Here is a 22,083-nt window from a genome sequence, read left to right on the forward strand (position 1 = left end):
TTCCTTTTATTCACCTGTAGCGGCAAAATAAACTTATTTTATCTTTAGACCTCAATGACGTCAATACATTAATCAGTCATGTTCATAAACAATGGCTTTGTATATTAATCAATATCCAGTATGAATGTAGATGTGCCCAAACTGCACTTTAACTACTCTTAGGCGCTGATGAGATTGTCAATTGGTCTCCTTATTTGCTGGCTGATGCCATTAGGTCATTACATAATTTCTATATTATGTAATTGTTCTTGTGCTCTAATGGTATCATATGAGTGGGAGCCAAGCAGACAGCCAAGCACCAGTCAGCTCTTATTATACCTGTAATTCAAATCAGCATAAATAACCTACCGTGATGAAATAAAAAAGGTCTGACATCATGGCACATTGCTGATAATCATGGAGCCGAAACAGGATTTGGTCCTGGACGATTCACTCTCATGAATCTTAAGCCACCTCTGCATTTCAAAGTTATATCAATGGCTTATCACTCTGCCGCTTTCAATCAATATTTCATGGTTGAAGGGTATGAAGGACCAAGACTTCCTCTAGTTGAAACGATATGACCAAAGGATATCCTGGTTGAACACGTCTGGATGAAAGAAAATAGATTTTCACTTCTATAATGCAAAAGCTCTTTGAATCATGGCTACAATAACAACAAAACATGGCCTGTAACAGCACTATTTTTTTGAGAAATGTGATCGGAATATAGCAGTTTGAAGAACCGAAAAAAGAGAAGAAATGAGCCAACAATCTCAGAGAATTGTACTCGGAAACAGAGGCCGGTAATTAGGTCTCAGTAAATTCAATTGACTCCCTCATTAATTCAAGCAAGCATTCATTGTTAGGCTTGAACAACACAGAACATGGGTCACTCCTACAGAGGGTATTAATCACCAACTGTCTCCTCTAGCTGTTGTCAGCATTGAAACAGTGCCAGGCGCCGACAGCAGCTTCATCCATATTCTAGTTCCAGATAAAGACACCAAAACTAAAAGTGCTGATCACTTTATCTTTTTCTAGCTTTTAAAGAAGTCCAAATACAACTTTTGGCACTGGGTTTCATTTGCTCTTGGCTTAAAAAGATACAGTATTATTTAATGTCCTGATTTTGTTAAGATATTTCCAAATATCCTGTTAGAAAAACGTGTGTAGTTTCAAAAAAGCACTGGTTTAATTCAGTCAGAGGTTCATTAAGTCCCATCCCCCTCGAGACAACATCCGCAACTGCAGTTTCTATAATGCTCAGGGGGATGTAAACAGGAAATATAATGTTGCCAATTAATACAGAAAGACATAGTAGGCGAAGTCGATAGGGACTTGGCTTGGTAACTGGAAGGTCACCAGTTCAAGTCCCGGCAAGACCAAGTGCTACCAAGGTGTCCCTGAGCAAGGCACCGTTCCCTACACTGCTCCCCGTGCGCCATTCAAAATGTCAGCGCACTGCTCCTAGCATTAGGATGCAGATGGGTCAAACGCAGATAAACTATTTCCCCATGGGGATTAATAAGGTATATCAAAATCAAAATTTTAAAAAAATGTAAAAAAGGCTGCAGCTTTTTTTTGCCTGGATTTGTTACATTTTGGCGAATTAAAGCTTGCAGAATTAGCTCTTAGCCGCTTCTGTTTGCAAAGTATCAAGTTATATACAGACAGCTTTCAAAATATTACTGAAAAACACTTAAAATGGGAGGATTTTTATGGCCATAATTGGATTAAGGAGCATATCTTTTCTATGATTTATCCATTTTTATCACAGCAGGGTATTGGATTTAATGATATCATCGTAAAATGCTTGGAAAACTCCTGCAATCAGAAGCAGAGTTTTATAATGACCTTAAGCTAACTGCCTCCATATATTTGCTGCTGCTGCTGCTGTCAGTGTTGATCAACAGGCCGTAGTAATAGCTAACTTCCTGTTGTTCCCTGCATCAAAATGTCTTCTTCACCTCATGCTTCCCATAGATCACAGCTGTCCTGTCTACCATGAAGCATAAAATGTACATTCAGTGATTGTTTCCTGTAATTACATGCATGGATCCACCTGAGCGCCGCCTGTATCCGTCCATCAGGACCATGACGCTCCTCTCTGGGAGCAGGGATGACGTTTCCCAGCCATCAGTGGATCTCTATGTCCATCATATTGACTGGAACAACAAAGGAAAGAACATACAGGAGGCCAGATGTAAGTGATTACGAAATGAGACTGTCTTAGTGGTTATTAAAGGTCCCCTATTGTGTTGTTTTTCATTACTTTATTATAGGTCTCAGATATATACAAAACATGTCTCTGAAGTGTTTGGCTCAAAATACCAAATAGACCATTGCAGCATTACCCATAATCCCCTCTGTTTCAGCCCTGTTTCCAAAGTGATGATTCTCTGTCTGTTACTTTGGATGAAAATAAGGAGCCCCCCCCCACGCCCCTCTGAGAGATATTTGGTTACAAAGAACTCAATGGTGCTCTAGGAGTAGATTCAGGTGATAAGGTGGGGGTGGGGGGTTACCTTGGTTGGTGATTGGCTAATGGTCACACAAGCCAAAAAATCGTTATGACATCATAAAGTGGCCAAAATCTGATCAGCTCATTTGCAGACAGGTTTGTATATAAATGGATCAGGACAAAAAGTGAGAGAATCTTTTTTCCTTAAACTTTCAGAATCTCTTTACACAGAGTGGACACATGTTGATGTAGAAAAGACAGTAAAAAGTGGATTTTGCATAACAGGTGATATTTAACATCTTATATTGTTTTAAGAGCTAAGCGTTTTAGATTTGATGGTACTGTTTAAACAAAGATTCAACCGAATAAATCTCCAGAGTCTGGTTATCGTTATCTCCTCCTATCTTTGGTATTTTCTGCCTACCCTGCATCATGTGACCTTTACATTTCCAGACAAAACTTTCCTGATTGACTGCGGTTTAAATGTCAGCTGTCAGTGTGATCTGTTCTTCGTGGTAAAACAGGAATGTACTGAGTGCAATTCTTCCAACCACCTGTGACGCTGTCGTCATCAAACTCACTCAGCGAGAGAATTATTTACAGCTAGGCAACGTCTTCTTCACAGGTCATTTAATGCTCGCATTGCTTCCCACCTGGCAGCCTCTCTAAGAGTGAAATTCAAATGACAACATTTCCCTTGTGCTTTTCAGTCTTGCCTCCATCTAATCCACTTGATCCAGTTGAAATGATGAAGAAGATGCTTCCACATTAAACTAAACCTCCTGCCATTTCCACCAAGCTGTTCCTCCTTGCAACAATCTCACATACTGATTCCTACCTGCTCCCACTTCACATGTAATGAGCTCTTAGCCGAGATTAAAGTTATTACACTACAGTTTTCACTACTGGTAAAACACAACAGTGCATAAGTGATGACTTCAGGGCTGCAGGAGTACTTTAGTGATCAATGTCGCTTCACCATCAGTCAGGCAGGTCACTGGTTCCCCCCACCAGCCGCAGGAATATCTGATGGAGAAAAGCTGCCTTTCCGATGCACTGCAGGGAATCCAAGTGAGAGACTTATATAGAATCTCAGTCAATACTCAAGTGGTTTCTGGTTGCAGAGTGTTCTGCTTTAATGGCCAAGATTGACGCACAGTTAAAGGTTTCTCTGTGAGAGTCCGGTCAGGGCTTTGTTTGAGAATAACGAGCACCATGTTGTCACCTGGGCGACTCGGGAAACCCTCTGAATTCTCGGGCGCTGCTTTCTTACAGAAATAATGATGGACTTGACAACTATTTCTCAAATGTTGCGATTTTCAATACATATAAATAGATGTGTTTTTAATGAACATTTCCAACAAATATGACAAAAGACAACATTGACGATAACAAACAGCACCATTCTGGACAATCTGGGCAGAGGAGCTAATAGATCAAATAAAAGAAATATTCAAATAATAATACAATTATCAGGAAAATTAGGCGCCACATCCTTATCACAACATTAGAAGAGACCAAATCATATTTAATTCACTTAATATAAAGAACACTAGCGCATTTATTAGGGACTATATTCAGCTGTGGATTAATAGACCTGTAATGCGTTGGTTCATATTTGCAACCTGAGGGCAGTTTTTAAGGGAATCAAAATTGACATTGACTAGACATCGCCCATGTTCGAAAGATAATGATACCATGTTTAACAATTTGGCATATTTGTACTCCATTATAAAACAACAGGGCTCTCTGGTGGAAATAAGTAAGACTTTAAAACTAAAACAAAAACAGTAAGAAAATCTAAATCTAAATAAGGCTTTGGTTGACTCTTTCAGTGGTGAAAAACCATCCTTGACATCAATAAAAAGTATCTTGATGCACGTTTGACATGTGTCTGTTTAATATACAGATATGAAACAGCTAAGGGATGTGGATGAATACTTGTGAGACTCTATGTTTCTGGTGATGTCCTTAAAGGAAGTGACTCTTCCGCTGTACACTTAGCGGATGGTAATATCACATTAGGTGTGCTGAAAATCTTTTAATCACTTATTATCTTTCTAAAAATAACTGTCACCATACCAGTCACAGGTCGGTCCGAGCACACGTCTTTCTCTGTGATTTTAATATTTATGATGATTAAAGATGTCAACAAACACATTTTCTTTTTGCAGGATTGCTGCAGCAGTCACTTTTAAAATGCAAATATATTTCGAAAAACGTTTTTTATTATTATGATGCTTTTGTCGTATCAACAGAACTCCACTGAGGCTGCCAAAACATGCAGTCTAAGCTTGGCCTGGAGGTTGAAGCTCCAGTGGCAGAACATTGGATTTCCTCTCAAACAGAACGTCGTCGCTCTCATAGATGATAGATTTGCATTTCTCCTTGAGTGTGTCTATGACAAATATTTTAAGGAATATGATAAGCTTCTACATCTTAATCTGTGTACTTGGTTATGAATATAAGCCGTGTCATATATGTTAATTGTCCAAAGAAAAGGAGACTGTTATGTACCCATAGTAACGTACGTTTATTTGACCTAGTTATCCAATCAAGCTGCAACCTGTAAACAAGTTCTGCAGAAGCGGCAGACATCTGTTGAGAAAGAGTCAAGCAGATGTTAGATATTATGTGTTTACGTAGGCGCTATTTCTATTGCTCTCCCAGCTTTATCATCGCTTTAATTTTTCCTGAACATGGGAACAACAGTCATTGCTTCGATCAATCACACATATTACCCCCTGGACCCTTCTCACAGCTCCTGCTTTAGTTATGTGCTGCTGACAACATTTCCCTCTTTAAATCTGGTACTGATGGATATCTCCTGCCTGCCTGTCAGAATTTCAGCCTGATGTAGGTCCTCAGAGAAAAGTGTTCCTTCTCTTGTAATAAAAGTGCAAAAATGAATGTGCCAAAGCACCTTAAGGAAGCATTGTGTACCTTTGTTGTGTACCTGCTCGGTTGGTATTGATTTAACATGTGTTACTTAATATCTGTAGGGGCCTCCGTCAACTCCTCCGGTGTTACAAATAATTGATTGTCAGACAGCCAGTGTGTCGATGAGCAATGCAGCAAAGCTGGATGAAATCACAAGTGTACAGAATGTTATTTTCCACTAGTTCTTGCTTTGAATCTGATATGAAAGATGCACACATTTATTCCTTTTTATCTGAACTACACAGCTGTGGTTGTATCAGCGTCTGAGAGTAGCGTATAGTTTCAACTTTGAGACTCGCATCCTCCTGTCGACTCATTTTGATCCAAACACCAGAAAACCTGTTCCTTGTTGTTTCGAGTCTTCATTAATGTGGATTCTAGATGAGAGAGCAGTATTAGAGAAATACATTAATAAGATCTCCTTAAGTGGTCTACCCCTTCAAATGTATATTTTCTTGTTTTCTTTTGATAGCCGAGGGAGAGTGTGCACTCAATAGGAAGAGAGAAGAGCACAGAGATTTCTAGAGAAATAGGGGGATAGCAGAAAATTGTTCTTTGCTTACAAAATTGAATTGTTCACTGGTTTTAGATGTAACTCAACAAGGCATAGTGCTTTTCCTTGAACAACAACAATTTTGCGGCTCCATGGTTTGAGTATTTGTATTGGAGAGCTCACTGATCCCAGCAGCCCCTGAATATTTCGGGAAAATTGAAAAAGTACATCTTCACATATTGATAGAAAAAGAGTTTTGTTCATGCTTTTCTTTAAAGGGTAAAGATATTACATGTAGAAATAATCATAGTCCTCAGGGTATTTTAAACTACATCATCATTGGGCTGCATTTATTTTAGACCACAAATAATCAGTTTGAATATGTTTTTTGTTTTTTTCCATACCCAGCAATCTGCCCAGAAGAAATATCCCAAAAGCAGCAAAATGGTTGTTCTTAAACACTTAATGGTTCTTGGGCTTTAGACTGCATGCTTTACATGAAAACCAAACCAGCTTTTAAAGTTGGTGGTACTTTAGGAGGAATTTCAAAAGACTTCGGCAGAATAACATGTTGTGTTTCGTTTTTTGGTTAATGAACATTTGGGGCTAGTAACCCCAGGGAATCAGTGTCTGGGGACTCTGTCCTGGCTGGTTTTCTCTGTGTATGCTGCTCGGGACGTACTGTATGTGCCATACAAGCCTACACAGCTCATGTTCGGAGGAACAAAGAAAGGCATCAGTAAAGTGGAACTTCTGGGTGAACTATTCATATCTTAAACTGTATTTTTTCTTTTAATGTTTCTTTTATTATCTTTTCTTTTTAATGACTGTTTTTAAATGCCTTTGTCTGAATGTCTTTCTTTTTTGTAAAGCACCTTGAATTGCCTTGTGTTGAAAGGTGCTATATAAATAAACTTGCCTTGCCTTGCCTAAAGTAGTTGCCGAAAGAGTCATGTGAGAATTTAAAGCAGAGGGTATTTTATTTTTGTTCTCCAAAGTGCTTCTACTGCATAAAGTCATCTCTAAATGTGCTTATACATATCATTTCATCTAAGTCATTGTAAGAGACTTTGGAGAATGTGAACTCAACATGGATCAAATTACTAGCCTATAGCTACTGTAAACTTGTTTAATTTAACTCAAAGGAATAGTCAAGCAGGAGAGGGGTACAGCTTTACCAAAACGCCTAGCTGCATCTCAAGCTCACTAATGATCATGTTACTTCTTGTTAATTTAACACAAAAGTGTAAAAACAACAGTTCACCTTTTATGGGGGGTTGTGTGTCAGAAAATGTCTCGGCCAGGTGCAGTTTCCAGGCAACCAGCGGAGACTCCAGGTAGTTACTGCTGTAGTAGCCTGCTTCCAGTCGCTAACCATGCAGCTAACAGGCTGCCGGCTTCACATGTTTACTGCGCGGACATTAGAGTGGCATTGCTCTTCTTGTCTAACTCAGCAAATCAGATGATTAAACTATTTTCCAAAATGACAAACAATTCCTGCAGTTGCACGCAGAGCTGGTTACGGTTTCATTTTAGAGATAATATTCTGCACCAGAGCCTGGAAGCGGTCATCCTTGGGAAAAAAACGTTTGGCATGAAAACATCGCATGAGGGTTCAGTTGTTGAGGTCAAGTCACTTAGAGTGCACTTACCAGGGTTATTTGTGAGCTGCTGTTTATGAAGTCACCTTTAATGGCTAAAGAGGAGACTTTAAAGGAAGCCCAAGAAGCCGTGGTCGGGCACAAGCCTATAATTAACATTATTCCTGTCATGTGTGACTCTACTTCAGACTCTAGCTGCTTGTCCGCACCTGGAAACTGCTTGGCATCCTCCAAATTACATATTATGTGAAGATGTGAGAAAAAGATAGATGTATGGGTGGATAGATGGATAGATGGATAGATGGATAGATGGATGGATAGATGGATAGATAGATGGATAGATAGATGGATAGATAGATAGATGGATGGATGGATAGATAGATAGATAGATGGATGGATAGATAGATAGATAGATAGATAGATAGATAGATAGATAGATAGATAGATAGATAGATAGATAGATGGATAGATGGATAGATAGATAGATAGATAGATGGATAGATAGATGGATGGTTGGATGGATAGATGGATGGATAGATAGATAGATGGATGGATAGATGGATGGATAGATAGATGGATGGATAGATGGATAGATAGATGGATGGATAGATAGATGGATGAATAGATGGATGGATGGATAGATGGATAGAGGGATAGATGGATAGAGTGATGGATGGATAGAGGGATAGATGGATAGAGGGATAGATAGATGGATGGATAGATTGATGGATAGATGGATAGATAGATGGATGGATAGAGGGATAGATGGATAGTTTTTTCCTTTCGATTGTCTTTATTATAATGTTGTGTGGATCTTTTATGTACACAAAACATCTAACGCATCCTCAAATGCCCTTCCTGATGTTTCTTGCTTTCTCTCTGTTCAAAGTTTTTTAGAGTTTATTTCTTATCTATGCAAGGGTTGAAAAGTGGCCTGCTGTACAAATCAAGTTAAATGTGTTATTTGTGATCAAATCGACTTGACTCTACCGTCACAAAAGTCGAGATTTCCTTCAATTCGGTCCAGAGAAATGTTGAAAGTACATTTGAGAGAAGCTATCAAAGGGTATATTGGATTTTCTGAGGTATAAAGGGGCTGTCAATAATTGATTGCCTTTTCCCTGGCCGCTCAGTAATCACCATGTTATTGTACTGCTACACATACTGTAGAGCTGTTGCTGCAGTTATCCCCAGAACACCACCTGATTCTGCGCTACACTTATGTGCCGACTAAAACATCAATACATTAATCAAGCCTATTTCTATGCTCCGATTTAAGCATCTGACTTGATCATCTCCCCCGTCATTACTTATGCCACAGCACCCTATAATTCTGTCTCCAACACAAGGCTTATTCTCAAAACCGAGCCAGATGTGGAAAGCCCTAAACTACAGCGTTGGCTCCTAAAAACCAAAGCCTCTGAATACCACTTGAATGAGAACCACATTCGTGCAGACGTAACCTAACATTTAAAGTTTGGAAGCAAAACCGTGCAAACACAAGCAGAGCTTTTGCAGTGATGAAATAGTAAAAGGCATAAAGGTCGTCTGCAGCCGGCCAAATGAAAACTGAACAGAGAATCAAGCAGATAACAAATATCTATTTGTTTAAAAAGGACATTTGATTTGAAATTATATTTGGGATTTGGAGACCACTCAAATGAAAAGTATCCACGTGAGGCGAGTGCGTTTGTTAAGCAGCTGAGGAAAGAGCCTTTTCGATTAGATGAATGTAATGTTTACAACTGGTGTGAAAGGTGGGAGGTTTAATGGCCATGTGAGAAGAGAGAGCAGCATCTCCGCTCAGGTGATCAGGGCACACTGCATCAGCCTCGATGCTGCTGATCACAATGAGGACATTTGCAATCTCTAGCAGAAGTCTAAAATAACAGGAGTCTGAACTAAGAGAGCAATGCTCGTTAAAGACTCTCAGGGAAATCAAATGCAGCATCCTTTGCTGTATTTGAGATGCTCAGTCTGATGTTACTGCTGTTGAAACAATAACAAACTGTTTTCCTTTCCCATATCTCACCTGTATTTTAGTTTTGTAACAGAGGCGTTATATCTAAATGCAGACACATGTGTGACTCGAGCTGCTGACCCTTTGCACTCTATGGCTAAAGTGTTCTTCTGAGTCAGATAAATAATCACTGCTATCACTGACATACTATTTCTGGTGCTATTATGCTTGGTCCTGCTGCTTTTTTTCTCATTATATCTCGCCAAGATCTCATTTAATAAGCAAGCACAGCTTTTATTGAGTGAGAACTTTTTCCCTACTTGCCTTATTTCTCTTAATGTGTTTTCAACTAAAGCTAGACATAGCTGTATGTTTGTTCCTACTTTTTCTTTTTACCGTCTTGTGACACATCCATAAATCCATCAACTTGAGCACCTTATCCATTATCTATTATAATGTTTATTAGACCACATTTATTTAACAAAACAGTGACTGCAGTGATTGCATCATAGTTGACTGTCCTTTATGAATTAAACATATCATTGAAGCTTGAGCATGGGGGTTGTTGATTTTGTTTTCTAACAAGTTGTCTGTGTTAAATTACAAATAGACGCTGTACATTTTAATATAAAAGCAGATTGTGGTTACATCTTAAGCGTCTTTGAGTAACAGGAAAGCCCAATGTAAATGCCATGTATTATTTGTATTATTAAATCTAAAGGTAAATGGACATTGTCTTATAGATCCTCTAACCATGTGAAACACTATAATGTTTTGCCTACAAATAACAGCAGAAATCTCCTATGAGCTCTGACTGAGGCTCATCCCCTGTAGTCATGTTTGAAATGTATTTCTGACTCAGAATTTCATTAGAGTAATGAAGCCTTTGGTCCGGAGTTACTGTTGTGATGTGCTAATGAAAGCCACTTTGATCTAAAATAACTCAGGAAGTTGAAGCGCATCCTGGACCCATGCGAGGAATTCAAACAGTCCTGATCTGCTGAGGTAACACGGAGCATGCTCACATTTGTATTACTCATATTAATAGAGATAGGAGGAAGGAACAGCAACAATGGCTGATAATCAAAAGTCATTTCTCTCTCCAATCTTACTATTTCCTCCAGACCTCAACTCAATTTTTCCCCGAGCCTCCTTCTATTATTCTTTATTATCACACCATCACTCGTTCGAAAACCTGACACCCCATTTATTGCATTTCCATTTTAATGAATGATAACAAAGTTAAGGGAATTTTAATGAATTGTCAGTCTCTAATTCGTGTTTTCCATACTATGTGGTTTATATTGTTACAGCATTCTTCATTACTTCTCACAGTTCAATACTAACTAGAATCATAATGGTTTTTCTGTTATATTATTTTCTTTATTCCTCCCTCTCTTTGTGTTTGTAAAACAACACTTCTCAAAACAAATTGTGTGCAAGTCAATAACTAATTACATTTAAATTACATCAGATACCGTGACTGGTATATAAATATACTGTATGTGGCTAAGTCGTAATGTTTAACAATGTTTTCATATCCAAATGGACTCTCATTTGGGATTTATTATCATTTAATTCAAGTTACAGACAATAGGCGTCCCTAAGGGAGGTATAAAATCCTGCTATCTCTAAACTACTCATTGCTCACAAATGCATGTGCTGCAACAGCTTTTTGTCCTGCAGTACAGTAAATGACAGACTTTGCTGCACATGTTTGAGTGGATTTCCTCCCAAAGCCCACAGACATGCAAGTGTGCAACTGTGGGTGTGAGTCTGTGATTGTTTGTTTGCTGATATGTGGCAGACTGCTGACTGATCCAGGGTGATTCCCTTCATTCTGTCCATGGAAGTTAGTGCAGAGAAATGAATACTGGTTTTTTTCTACATTTAAAAAAAACTTCAAAGAAATAAGCTCTTGGGCCTATTTGACTGTTTTAATATGATCAAAGTCTGGCAGGAACTGGACCATGCGAGGTTTAATAGCAGTTATTCAAATAAAAATCCCAAGACCCCTACAAGTGTTTGACTCATTTGAATACACAAGAAACAATATCTATCATATATTTTTTAAGACACCTTGCGTTCATCAGGATTGTTTCTTTAAAGGTGTCTGATGATTCAAGGATCCAACACATTTATTTAAAAAACAGCCTGTTGAAAAGACACCTATTTGACAAAGACTCAATTAGATATGTGACAATATCTTAGCTAATGATTTTACAGTGCCAGATACATTTGACTAAAATGGTTCATAATACTGTACAGTTTGTTGGCAGATGGCTGTAAAGAATCTTCTCAGTTACCGCAGCTGCTCCCTTTGTGGGTCGCTAATCTGGATTATGTGTGTACAGTAAATAGCTAGATCCAATTCAGGTCTTCAGATAAAGCTTTCTTCACCAAAAACCTCACGCTTTGACTGAAGATAAATTATTTAGACTGGTATTAGGCAATACAAAGTTAATGATGGAGACTCTTGCTCAAGAGAAATGTAATGTGTTTTACTTGGCTGTAATAAGGCTATACTTCTTGATTTACATGTATATTACGTCCATTTATAATTCACTTGTTGACCTACTGTTAATGTGCATTTAACCGAACAGAAACCGTTAATAGGCACACTTTTTTACACCAGATATTATGACTTGTCATATGGGAAAGCTCAGGTGTTACCAATAACATTAACAATGGCTCAACTATCCCTGTAAGCCATAATATTGTTAAAGTTAAAATGGTCCAAGGTGATGAGAAAGTAAACTTATTTGAGTCATTTATGTATTCACAATGCTGCCTAAAAAGATCACCATCCCTGAAAGGTTTCCCGGTCCAAACAGAACATTTACTGACTCTTTGGGGCAATTTATTGAACACGACGCATGCATGATGTATTAAGTGTATGAAACCCAGAGAGGGGTTACATCACTTCCTCTGGTCTATAAGCCCCTGATGTGCGGTCACCCACCCTTGGCTTTTAAATGTAAGACTTCTTTTTTTAAATGTCTCAATTAAATGCATAATCCAGGGCTGGCTGTACACACTAGGCACACTTCTGCTACATGGCGGAGGTCGACTCTCCATTATTTCTCCTTGGCAGACTGGACCCTCCCATTTGTGTGCAGCTGGACCCTTTCATTATTTACACTTGAAAGGATAATGACATCATGTGTGTGCAGCTGCAATATTAGCATTCATACAGCATGCTAGTGGATTTGTGTGACAAAATAGATAGGTGGACAACGGTCCTCCTACAGTATTTACATGCTAATTATATCCAGAGGTTTTCTGCTTCTGAAACAGGGCGAGGTCAAATAGAAAATAGATGTGATTAGTCAATCAAAGTTCATGTTGGTATTTTTTAAGTGAAAACTGTGACAGACTTTGTTGACTAGCCGCTTCTGTGTCATGATGGCTGGCATCGCTCTTTGAGGCTGACTCTTTGGTTACCCTCAGACTACAGTTGAAAAGGTTGCAGGGAGATGAATGCTAGTATTTTTATCCTAGACACTGTGTGCAGACAACGTTGAGAGAAATATGAGATGTTCGGCAAAGAGGCTGAGAATAACCAAATACAAGATTTTATTTCATTTGAACAGAAGAACTCTAACAAGCAATCACATACACTGTATAATGTCATAGAACTGCTATGTATCCAAGTCTAATAGATACAAAACTTGGCCAAACATGTGATCGAGCAAGCCGACAAATTACAATAACACTGAATACTAATCGCTGCTTGTCTGTTTTTGGATGCCACTCAATTCTCACAGCACTGAGTCAGAAGAAATGACAGAAACATTGATATGCAGTTCTATGGGGTGCAGATGATTATGACATCTTCTTGATGCTTATACACAAAACTGTTTTGGATGGGTGTGTACTGTGTACACTCAAACTATGTTTGCACACTTTTAACATCCAAACTACTCTTGTGTATAGTCTATATGGTGGCATCTCGCTGTATCTGTTTTACCACAGACGTGGTAATAGGCTACTTTTATTTGTCTATTCTTAGAATAATGAAGCAATATTTCGCATTCACTCGCCCTTGAAAAGCGATACCATTCAACACAGCAAATGCAATACTGTTTTAAGACATCCCCCTCTAGATTAAGAAATGTCTATTTACATAAACTTGACATGTTTACTGATCCCGACAGAAGACATATTCAGTGTAGCTTGTCCAAATTTTGTCCTCGTTTGGATCATTGCTGGTGTAGGCGCAGGTGCCTGTGGAGCTGCAGGCCACCATGTGAAAGCCCACCTCGGTCAGCTTATCAAATGCCTGCTCTAGAAAATTATACTTGAGATAGTACCGGGATGTGTATCTCTCCGGGGGTCTGTCCGGGTCTCTGCTCTCATTCAGCGTGTCTCCAAACACTTCCTTGGCCAGGGCCGTCTTCCCGCAGACCGTGATGCGCGCCACTCTCCTGAATTTGGCGTCGGTTTGGATGTCTCTGCCAATGGTGTACGACCCTCGGTATCCTATCGTGATATAGCCCGGCTTTCTGGAGTCCAGTGACGGGGAGCACGTGGCCCCGCTGACCGACATGGCGCGTAAAGTCTCCATGCCTGCAGAGGAGCCGCACTGCTGCGCACCTTCCTCCGTGTCGCTCTGGCTGATCTCCTCGCAGATTGAATTGTCCTTACTCACCCGGGGGCTAAGGCGTTTGGCAAGGTCCCGCAGCTGGAAAAAGTCAGCCTCCCTCTGCAGCCGACTTTTCTCCGGGAAGAAGTCCGGCAAGACCAAGTTCAGGTCTCGGAGATAATCTAGGATGTAGCGGAACAAGAAGCCGTCCCTGTCCAAGAAGTAGCGCCCTTTGCTGTCCCTCGCCAACTCTTTGGGTGACTTCTTGCTGAACATGTTCCACAGCAGCGAGTCTGGGACGGCCACGAGAGTTTTGTGTCTGGTAACATAAACCTGTCCCCCGACATTGAGCTCGATAATCTCTGAGAACGGGGAGCCCGGGTCGCTGCAGTTGGTCACTGCGCGCTCTGTGTCGGCCAGTGCCATGTTCTCTGAGCCGCTGCACTGATGTGAGATCAGTGGAAACACTGAGCGACTGAGAGGCAGAGGATTGTTTATGAAGCCTGCTCTTACCACGTGCGTGCGTGCGTGCGTGCGTGACAACTGTAAAATTAACATTTAACTATGACATGACTGCCTTGCGCATCTCTCTCTCTTTGTGTGTGTGTGTGTGTGTGTGTGTGTGTGTGTGTGTGTGTGTGTGTGTGTGTGTGTGTGTGTGTGTGTGTGTGTGTGTGTGTGTGTGTGTGTGTGTGTGTGTGTGTGTGTGTGTGTGTGTGTGTGTGTGTGTGTGTGTGTGTGTGTGTGTGTGTGTGTGTGTGTAAGAAGGAGAGAGAGTCTCTCCCAGCATCAAACTAACCCTCTCATCTGATTGTGTGTCATTTCAGTTTCCTGCCCTGTTTCGCATTAAATAAATCTTACGCCATGAATGTTTATTTAATTAAAATAAATTGTGTTGAAATGTATTTTTGCAAGTCCCAGATGAAAATAGAGAGAACCAGAAACCATGACATGAATTCTAGCTTTGAAGTCAAGAATTTGTTAGAAAATATGGAAAGAGTGACACCCATTGTAATTCTGATGGAAATGCAGCTGTCTAACACACACACACACACACACACACACACACACACACACACACACACACACACACATATGCGCGTGCACACACACACACACACACACACACACACATGCGCGCGCGCACACACACACACGGACAGATAACTCTCAAACAGCCCTTTGAACGACTTAGGAGATACAAAAATACTGACCATCAAGGTTCAAATTTCTAATTGAATATGTCGGGTATCAGTCAAGAAGGTTAGCTGTGGTGGGATGGATGTAACTACATTTACATTTTTGCTGTACTTCAACATACTTTTACATTGAGTATATTCATTGTGTGCAGCTTCCCGTGTTTCCACCTCACTTGCCAGAGGGAAATGTTGTACATTTGACTCCATCTATACTAATAAACGTTACTTATAAACATGAAATGCTGAAGATGCAGCATTGTGATGCAAACCTGCCCATACAAACATTTTGTACTTTTATTGGAAAATTAGTATTTGAGGAACATGTTATTTATAGCAAGGTCAGTGAGGGTTATTCCTCCTGTGTATAAATACAGACTTAAATCTTTCTAAACAACTACGGTGGAAAGTGTGTGGTTTTTAAATATAGATTTCCCAGCTGTTTGAAATTTCCCATCCTCTTGTCATGTGCTGCCCATTTGTTGGTTGAGGCTCATTTCCCTGTTCAAAACTTCCCATTGCTGAGAGCTGAACTTCCACTATCTGTCATCTAAGAACTTGTTGTGAAAGACAGCAGATAATATGCTCTGCCCAAGTCAGATGGTCACTTGATACAAAAATAAAGTAATCTTACTACTATTATTATTATTATTATTATTATTATTATATATTTCAGCAGACTTAATAATAGCCAACAATTTACTGTGATGATTTGTATTTCTTTCTTCTGTGATTTCCTTTATAACATGCATCCATCGCAAACACAACTAACATAGGCTGTTTTATACCACTTCTTTAATTTTATAAGATATGGCTTTCAAGAAATTGCAGAAACAACTGATTTAGTTTGACCCCGTCTAGTCATTGTGAAAGTTCCTACTTCCCATCGTGGCGGTCTTTAGCCACTTTGGAAAGTTGGTAGACCAGCCTTCAGATAGAGTGATTACCTATAAAAGTCGGCTGCACTGCAATGTTTGCTCACTTGAAGACATTTGCTCCAAACAATGTTACGTAAGGTATGTTTGTTTTTTATGTTTATTTTCATCTTTTATCTATTTGTTTTTAGCTTTTTTAAGTATTTTAAATTAAATTAAGTGACATATTGAGTATTTAATATCATATATTAGGCATATTTTTGAAATACTTGTACTTGTTCGATCCTTTACCACTGCACTCTCTCTGGGGTGGTTTGCATTTGATCTGACTGGCCCTGTTTCACCTTTGCAGGGTATTACAGAGAGCTTTGGCGCTGCCATCCATGCTCTAAACACCACCAAGCTGACAGATGGTGTGATTAGCAGGAGCAAAAGGATGATGCTGGACACCCTGGGTGTTGGGCTAATAGGCACCAGGACAGCTGTCTTTAACAAGGCTCTCACGTACAGCCAGGTACAGTAAACTGCTCTACTGTGTGTGGGTATTTTAAACCTGCTCAAATATGGCAATGTATAACATCATTTAAAAAAGAAAATAATGAGAAAAAATGAAGATGATTTATTACTTAAGAAGCATTCCAAAAAAAGCACAAATATGACTTATATAATATTTTTAATAAATACTATTAATATCTGTCATCATTAATTTGGATACTATAAATCTTGTTGTATTAGTATCAAACTGTCACTGTTAAATCTCTCTTTATTTGCCCTCATAAGAAGGTGTCAAAATAAACTAAAATACTAAGCTACTGTCTTTAACACCTGTCAAATATATCGATTGTACTGTGATTAATTTCCTTTTTTTAATTAGATTATGTCATTATAATTCTGCTTCCTGTGCTTCTTCAGGCCTGTTAGTTATTTCCCCTTTTTGGCTGCCACTTGTTTATAATTGTTTGATAGAAATTAACAACAAGCTTAGAGTAACATCCATTTGTACTGTTACTGATCCTCACAATATTGTCTGCTTACAGTCCTTCAAGTCTGACGAGAGGAGCAGTGTTTGGGGTAAATCCCAGATCACTCTTCCTCCTACTTACGCTGCATTTGTCAATGGCATAGCGGTAAGCTCAATCAAATAAATGACATCATAAAATATAGAAAACATACAGATGATGTGGTGGTTTGACCTCCGATGATCTGTTCTGTCTCATTGTGTGGTAACAGGTTCACTCCATGGACTTTGACGACACGTGGCACCCGGCCACTCACCCCTCGGGGGCCGTGCTCCCCGCCCTGCTGGCCCTCGCTGAGACGCTGCCCAGCCGGCCCTCCGGTCTGGACTTGCTGCTGGCCTTCAATGTGGGCATTGAAGTGCAGGGCCGACTCCTGAGGTTCTCCAGAGAGGCCTTCAACATCCCTGAGAGGTGAGATATTCAGCAATATCGACCAAAATCAGAGAATATGCAAATGTGTGTCCAATCACAGCATTAAAAAAATACATCCAACAGAAACATCACTTGCCAGAAACACCTCACCTCAAAAATCATAAACCTCACTCTCAAGAGTTTTCATAAACAGCAAGGTTTGTTGATTATTTTTAAATAAAATACTTGTTCCCATGCTGTAGCGTTGTGAACCCCGCAAATAGTGCCAACAGAAATCTCAGACACAAATGTCTAACACCAAGATAAATGTAGAAAATAAATAAGAAAAAGGTGGTTGTTTTTGCCAGAAGAATCAGATAGGGTTCAAACTAACTTATTGGGCCAATATTTTATCTGCTGATTATTTATTTGATCAATTACATAATCATTTTTAGTCTATAAAATGTCAGAAAATAGTGAAGAATTATTCACTATTTGTCTTTCCCATTCACAAACTGCTTGTTTTGTCAAACAAAACAAGAGCAAGTGAAACCCAGCTAATCCTTCAGTAATAACTTTATAAACTCAATAAATGTAATATTTGTTCAAGGACTTCATCGATTACATAACAATTTATTATTCAATCACTAATCTCTGTTCTTAATTATCAATGTTTTAAACTCAAATATGTTCTCTTGGTTTGTTTCTCTTCCTTCCTCTTCTCCCCCCTCTCTCAGATTCCACCCCCCCACTGTAGTTGGGGTAATGGGCAGCGCTGCAGCCTCAGCTAAGCTCCTGGCTCTGTCCCCCACAGAGTGCATCCACGCTCTGGCCATCGCAGCCTCCTCTGCCGGGGCCCCTCTGGCCAACGCTGCCACGCAGACCAAACCTCTCCACATCGGGAACGCTGCTTGCAGAGGGCTGGAGGCCGCCCAGCTGGCCCAGATGGGACTGGAGGGGAACCCAGCCATCCTGGATATACCCAGTGGGTTTGGGGTTTACTACAAAGACTACAGTCCTTCAGCAATGACAGTTCCTGCTTCTGGTGACTTTAAATGGATCCTGGAAGACCAGGATATAGCCTTCAAACGCATCCCTGCTCACCTGGGGATGCAGTGGGTTGTGGATGCAGCGCTGGCAGCCCGGGCAAAGCTTGAAAACACGGCCAGAAACTTTGACCTCAGGCAGATCAGAAGGGTCACACTCAGAGTGCCTCCCTCCAAGTATGTCGACTGCCCCTTGCCTTCCACAGAGCACCAAGCCAGGCACTCATTTCAGTTCAACGCCTCCTCCGCCCTGCTGGATAACAAAGTGACCGTGTCTTCCTTCAGTGAAGCTCAGATGAACCGGCCTGCACTGAAGGAGCTCCTCTCCAAAGTGAAAGTGGAGACCCCTAAAGATAACCCACCCAGCTTTGACAAGATGTACTGTGAGGTTGAGATAGAAACAGATCAGGGGCAGAGTTACGCAGCCAAATGTGATACCTTTTACGGCCACTGGAGGAAGCCACTGAGTCAGGAGGATCTGGTGGACAAGTTCAGTGTTAATGCTTCTTCAGTGTTGTGTTCAGAGGGGGTGGAGGGCCTGATCGACGTGGTAGGAAACATGGAGAGAGTGAGAGAATGCTCAATCCTGGGTTCATATCTCAGGTTGACAAGCAGTCAACAGGAGCAGTGTCACAGCTTGCAAAGATTGTAAATATGCGAATAAAATGATGTACCGAGTCGAGTGTGAAGACATTTTATATTTTAAACACAAGAATCATAATATAAATATTTGTATTGATCATTTTTCTTCCAAGGGGTAAGAAATAAAGTGAACAGCAAAAGTTGTTTTTTGTCATTTTATTGCATTTTCTTTACAATAACTTAGTTGCTGTTGAAAATGTGATTTGCATTGACATCACATTAATGAATCACTACTTCAAACGGAGATTCTTTTTTCTATTAATCTGAACATATAGTGCACATTACTGCTACAAATGTGTATATTTAAGTAGTATGTCTGGAAGTGCTTTTAATCCTGGAGTTACTGTATCATTATTATATCAGTTAGTTCAGTAGGCAGCTACTGTTAAGCTCTCTAAAACGACAGCCTCCATTTTTGAGCATTAGCCATTTCAAGCAAGTTTCAACACGTCCTTCACCATCGTGCCAATTCCATCATATATCTCGTGTATTGGAGCTTCGCACATGAACGCAGAGGTGGTGACCAGCTTGTTCTTCTCGTCCACGTGGCTCTCGCTGACGCTCTTATTCACGTGTTTGCAGCCCAGCTCGGTGATGGCCGCTGCGGTGTCGGTGGTGTTGGGATACCTGAGAGAGAGAAAGAAGCACCACACAATGTTCAGCTGCTTCTAAGGAAATACACGTTTTTTTCAGTGAATAGTGAAAGGACATGTGAAAAATAGGCTTAAAGATGGAAACCATTAACATGTAAAGATTTGTGTTACTACTTTAAGGCTCATTATGATATTGAATTATGAACCTGCTCCAATGCAGATATGCAAGCAGGTTCTGATTTTTGAACACATTTTCCAAAAATATTTAAGCTTTTTTGCTACGAAATCAGACACGGCAGCAGTTTAGACAGAACTGGTTATTTATGAAGTACAACTTTGCGTTTAGGACGAAAAATGAACTTCATATCTTGTTTTTTCTCCCAAAAAAAACCTATTTTTGGTTATCAGACTTCTTTATAGTGACATTGCAAAATAATAAAGTAAGAAGGTAAAAGTGTACCCCAACAAATAAGCATTGCACTACTTGATGTTATGCATTACGTGGCTCCTAAATTACGAACAATGCATCTTGTGTTGAGCTAGCAGCTGCTAATGTATCCCAATACGCTAGCTGAGAGCGAGAGACACAAGTCAGTATAGTCTTCAGCTCCAAGCAGCACAGCCTATAAGACTTAATAGAGCTTTATATGGAACCACAACATTCTTAAATATACAATATTAATCAAGATCAGCACTGTTGTAGGTGTACCAACACAAGGAATATGTCTTTGTTGCTTTCAATGTATTTCCAAAAAACAGGGAAGTTAGACTCACTTGTCATCCTTCTCAATCCCGACGGTGACCTCACAGCCAGGAAACACCTTGGCAGCGATGACAGGTGAGATGCAGCAGAGGCCGATGGGTTTTCCCTCGCCGTGGAACGCCTGCAGCACGGCCTTCACCTCGTCGTTAACGGAGCAGTCCTTCCCCTTCACCGCCCACGTACAGAGGTTCTTTGCTGCCCCAAAACCACCTACAATCATTATGAAAAATGATTGTTTGAGTCATTCAAGCAGTTGTAGATCAAGGGCGGAAAATGATGTGGATTGTCCTTTATTGGAGGTTTATCGTGTTGTGATCAAACCTGGGAATATTATAGCGTCATGTTCTTTGACGCTGAGCTTGGACAGGTCTTGGACTTTTCCACGGGCCAGCCTCGCGCTCTCCACCAACACGTTTCTCTTCTCCTCTGACGGTTCGCCTTTCAGGTGATTCACAACGTGCATCTGCTCCATGTTGGGAGCAAACATGTTTACCTGTAGTGGATAAAGCAAAAGGGAGGACTCATTTCATAATATAAAAACATACTAACACTAGACAACATAAGGACACGCAATAATGATTAGTTTCTTCTTCGTAAAAGTATTACCAACATCATGTGAGCCAATTGCCTGTTTTGTCAGACCAACATTTCATAACCAAAATATATTAATAAATGATTAATTATACAGTAAATTGATAAGTTGTTCGAATTGTTGCCAATGACTTGATACAACTAATTAATTAATGCATTTGTCTGGGAAAATGGGAGTTTTATACATTAAAATAAAGGCAACTTTGGAAGGTACAAGACCTAATTGATTGGTCTCATAAGGTAACAAGGACTGGATTCACTAATGGGAGAAAAAAAATCTAATGACACCTTATATTTGAATGCAGGGCTTTTACTTGATTCTTAAACATTTCTACACGGAACTATTTTTCCTTATTGTATACCATCTGAGTAACGTACGAGTTCCTCCCACTCCACAACCAATAATTCTTACAAAGCACACAATATGGTCATGTGAGTTTTGTTTTGATGCTTGTAAACCTACATAGCGGTTCAAACCATTATGCACAAGCACATGTGTGTAATTTAGTTGTGTAACAGAGCCAGAGTGGGTCGAACAATGCACTGTGAGATAAACAACATAGCATACAGCCACATTAGCAGTTGCATGTGAAAGCTGTACTATCAAACTTACAGTCGCACCCCCCCTGCTCAGGTGGACCAGGACAGCGGAGGCCTCGTGGATCTCAGTACCGTCGTAAACTCCGCAGCCAGCCAAAACCACAGCCACGCGCTTAGCCATCTGAGAGCTGTAGTAACTTTTGTTTATTGTCTGAATGGTCCTGAATGTCAATACGTTACGACCACAGTGTAGAAGTGTGAGCATGGCGGACTGTCAGCTAGGAGGACGAACACTTCTTCTACGGTTGTTTTTCTTTCACTAACCAGCGGTTTCCCATAGCTTCATCGCCATCTTGTGTCCTAGCCTGCAGTTGCATCTTATCTTTACTGTTTTTATTTTGAGTTTCTTCTGAAATAAATGAAATGGCTCCTTTGACATCATCAA

General features: G+C 40.1%; 3 protein-coding genes across 4 annotated transcripts; 1 reads left to right on the forward strand and 2 right to left on the reverse strand.

Annotated features, from left to right (window-relative positions):
* Positions 1 to 1,519: 1,519 nt before the first annotated feature.
* On the forward strand, positions 1,520 to 19,294 carry acod1 (aconitate decarboxylase 1). Of its 2 annotated transcripts, none has more exons than XM_079667340.1 (5): positions 1,520 to 2,185; positions 16,446 to 16,607; positions 17,131 to 17,220; positions 17,324 to 17,523; positions 18,201 to 19,294. In XM_079667340.1, the coding sequence occupies exons 1-5, from the start codon at positions 2,102 to 2,104 to the stop codon at positions 19,159 to 19,161; spliced, it is 1,497 nt and encodes a 498-aa protein (XP_079523466.1). In that variant the 5' UTR covers positions 1,520 to 2,101; the 3' UTR covers positions 19,162 to 19,294. The 2 variants fall into 2 exon arrangements, with proteins under 2 accessions (XP_079523466.1, XP_079523467.1); XM_079667341.1 differs by lacking the exon at positions 1,520 to 2,185 and adding an exon at positions 16,159 to 16,234.
* kctd12.1 (potassium channel tetramerisation domain containing 12.1) lies at positions 12,991 to 14,782 on the reverse strand. Its single transcript, XM_079667342.1, has one exon. The coding sequence runs from the start codon at positions 14,578 to 14,580 to the stop codon at positions 13,579 to 13,581; it is 1,002 nt and encodes a 333-aa protein (XP_079523468.1). The 5' UTR covers positions 14,581 to 14,782; the 3' UTR covers positions 12,991 to 13,578.
* LOC307030725 (glutamine amidotransferase-like class 1 domain-containing protein 3, mitochondrial) lies at positions 19,293 to 21,967 on the reverse strand. The gene is made up of 4 exons (XM_079667343.1): positions 21,712 to 21,967; positions 20,829 to 21,000; positions 20,519 to 20,717; positions 19,293 to 19,778 (listed from the first exon to the last, which is right to left on the reverse strand). Exons 1-4 carry the CDS (start codon positions 21,901 to 21,903, stop codon positions 19,583 to 19,585), a joined length of 759 nt encoding a protein of 252 aa, XP_079523469.1. The 5' UTR covers positions 21,904 to 21,967; the 3' UTR covers positions 19,293 to 19,582.
* Between the last annotated feature and the right edge of the window lie 116 nt (positions 21,968 to 22,083).

The sequence above is a fragment of the Notothenia rossii genome (assembly GCF_949606895.1).
Source record: "Notothenia rossii genome assembly, chromosome: 2".
In the NCBI taxonomy this organism is placed as follows: domain Eukaryota; kingdom Metazoa; phylum Chordata; class Actinopteri; order Perciformes; family Nototheniidae; genus Notothenia; species Notothenia rossii.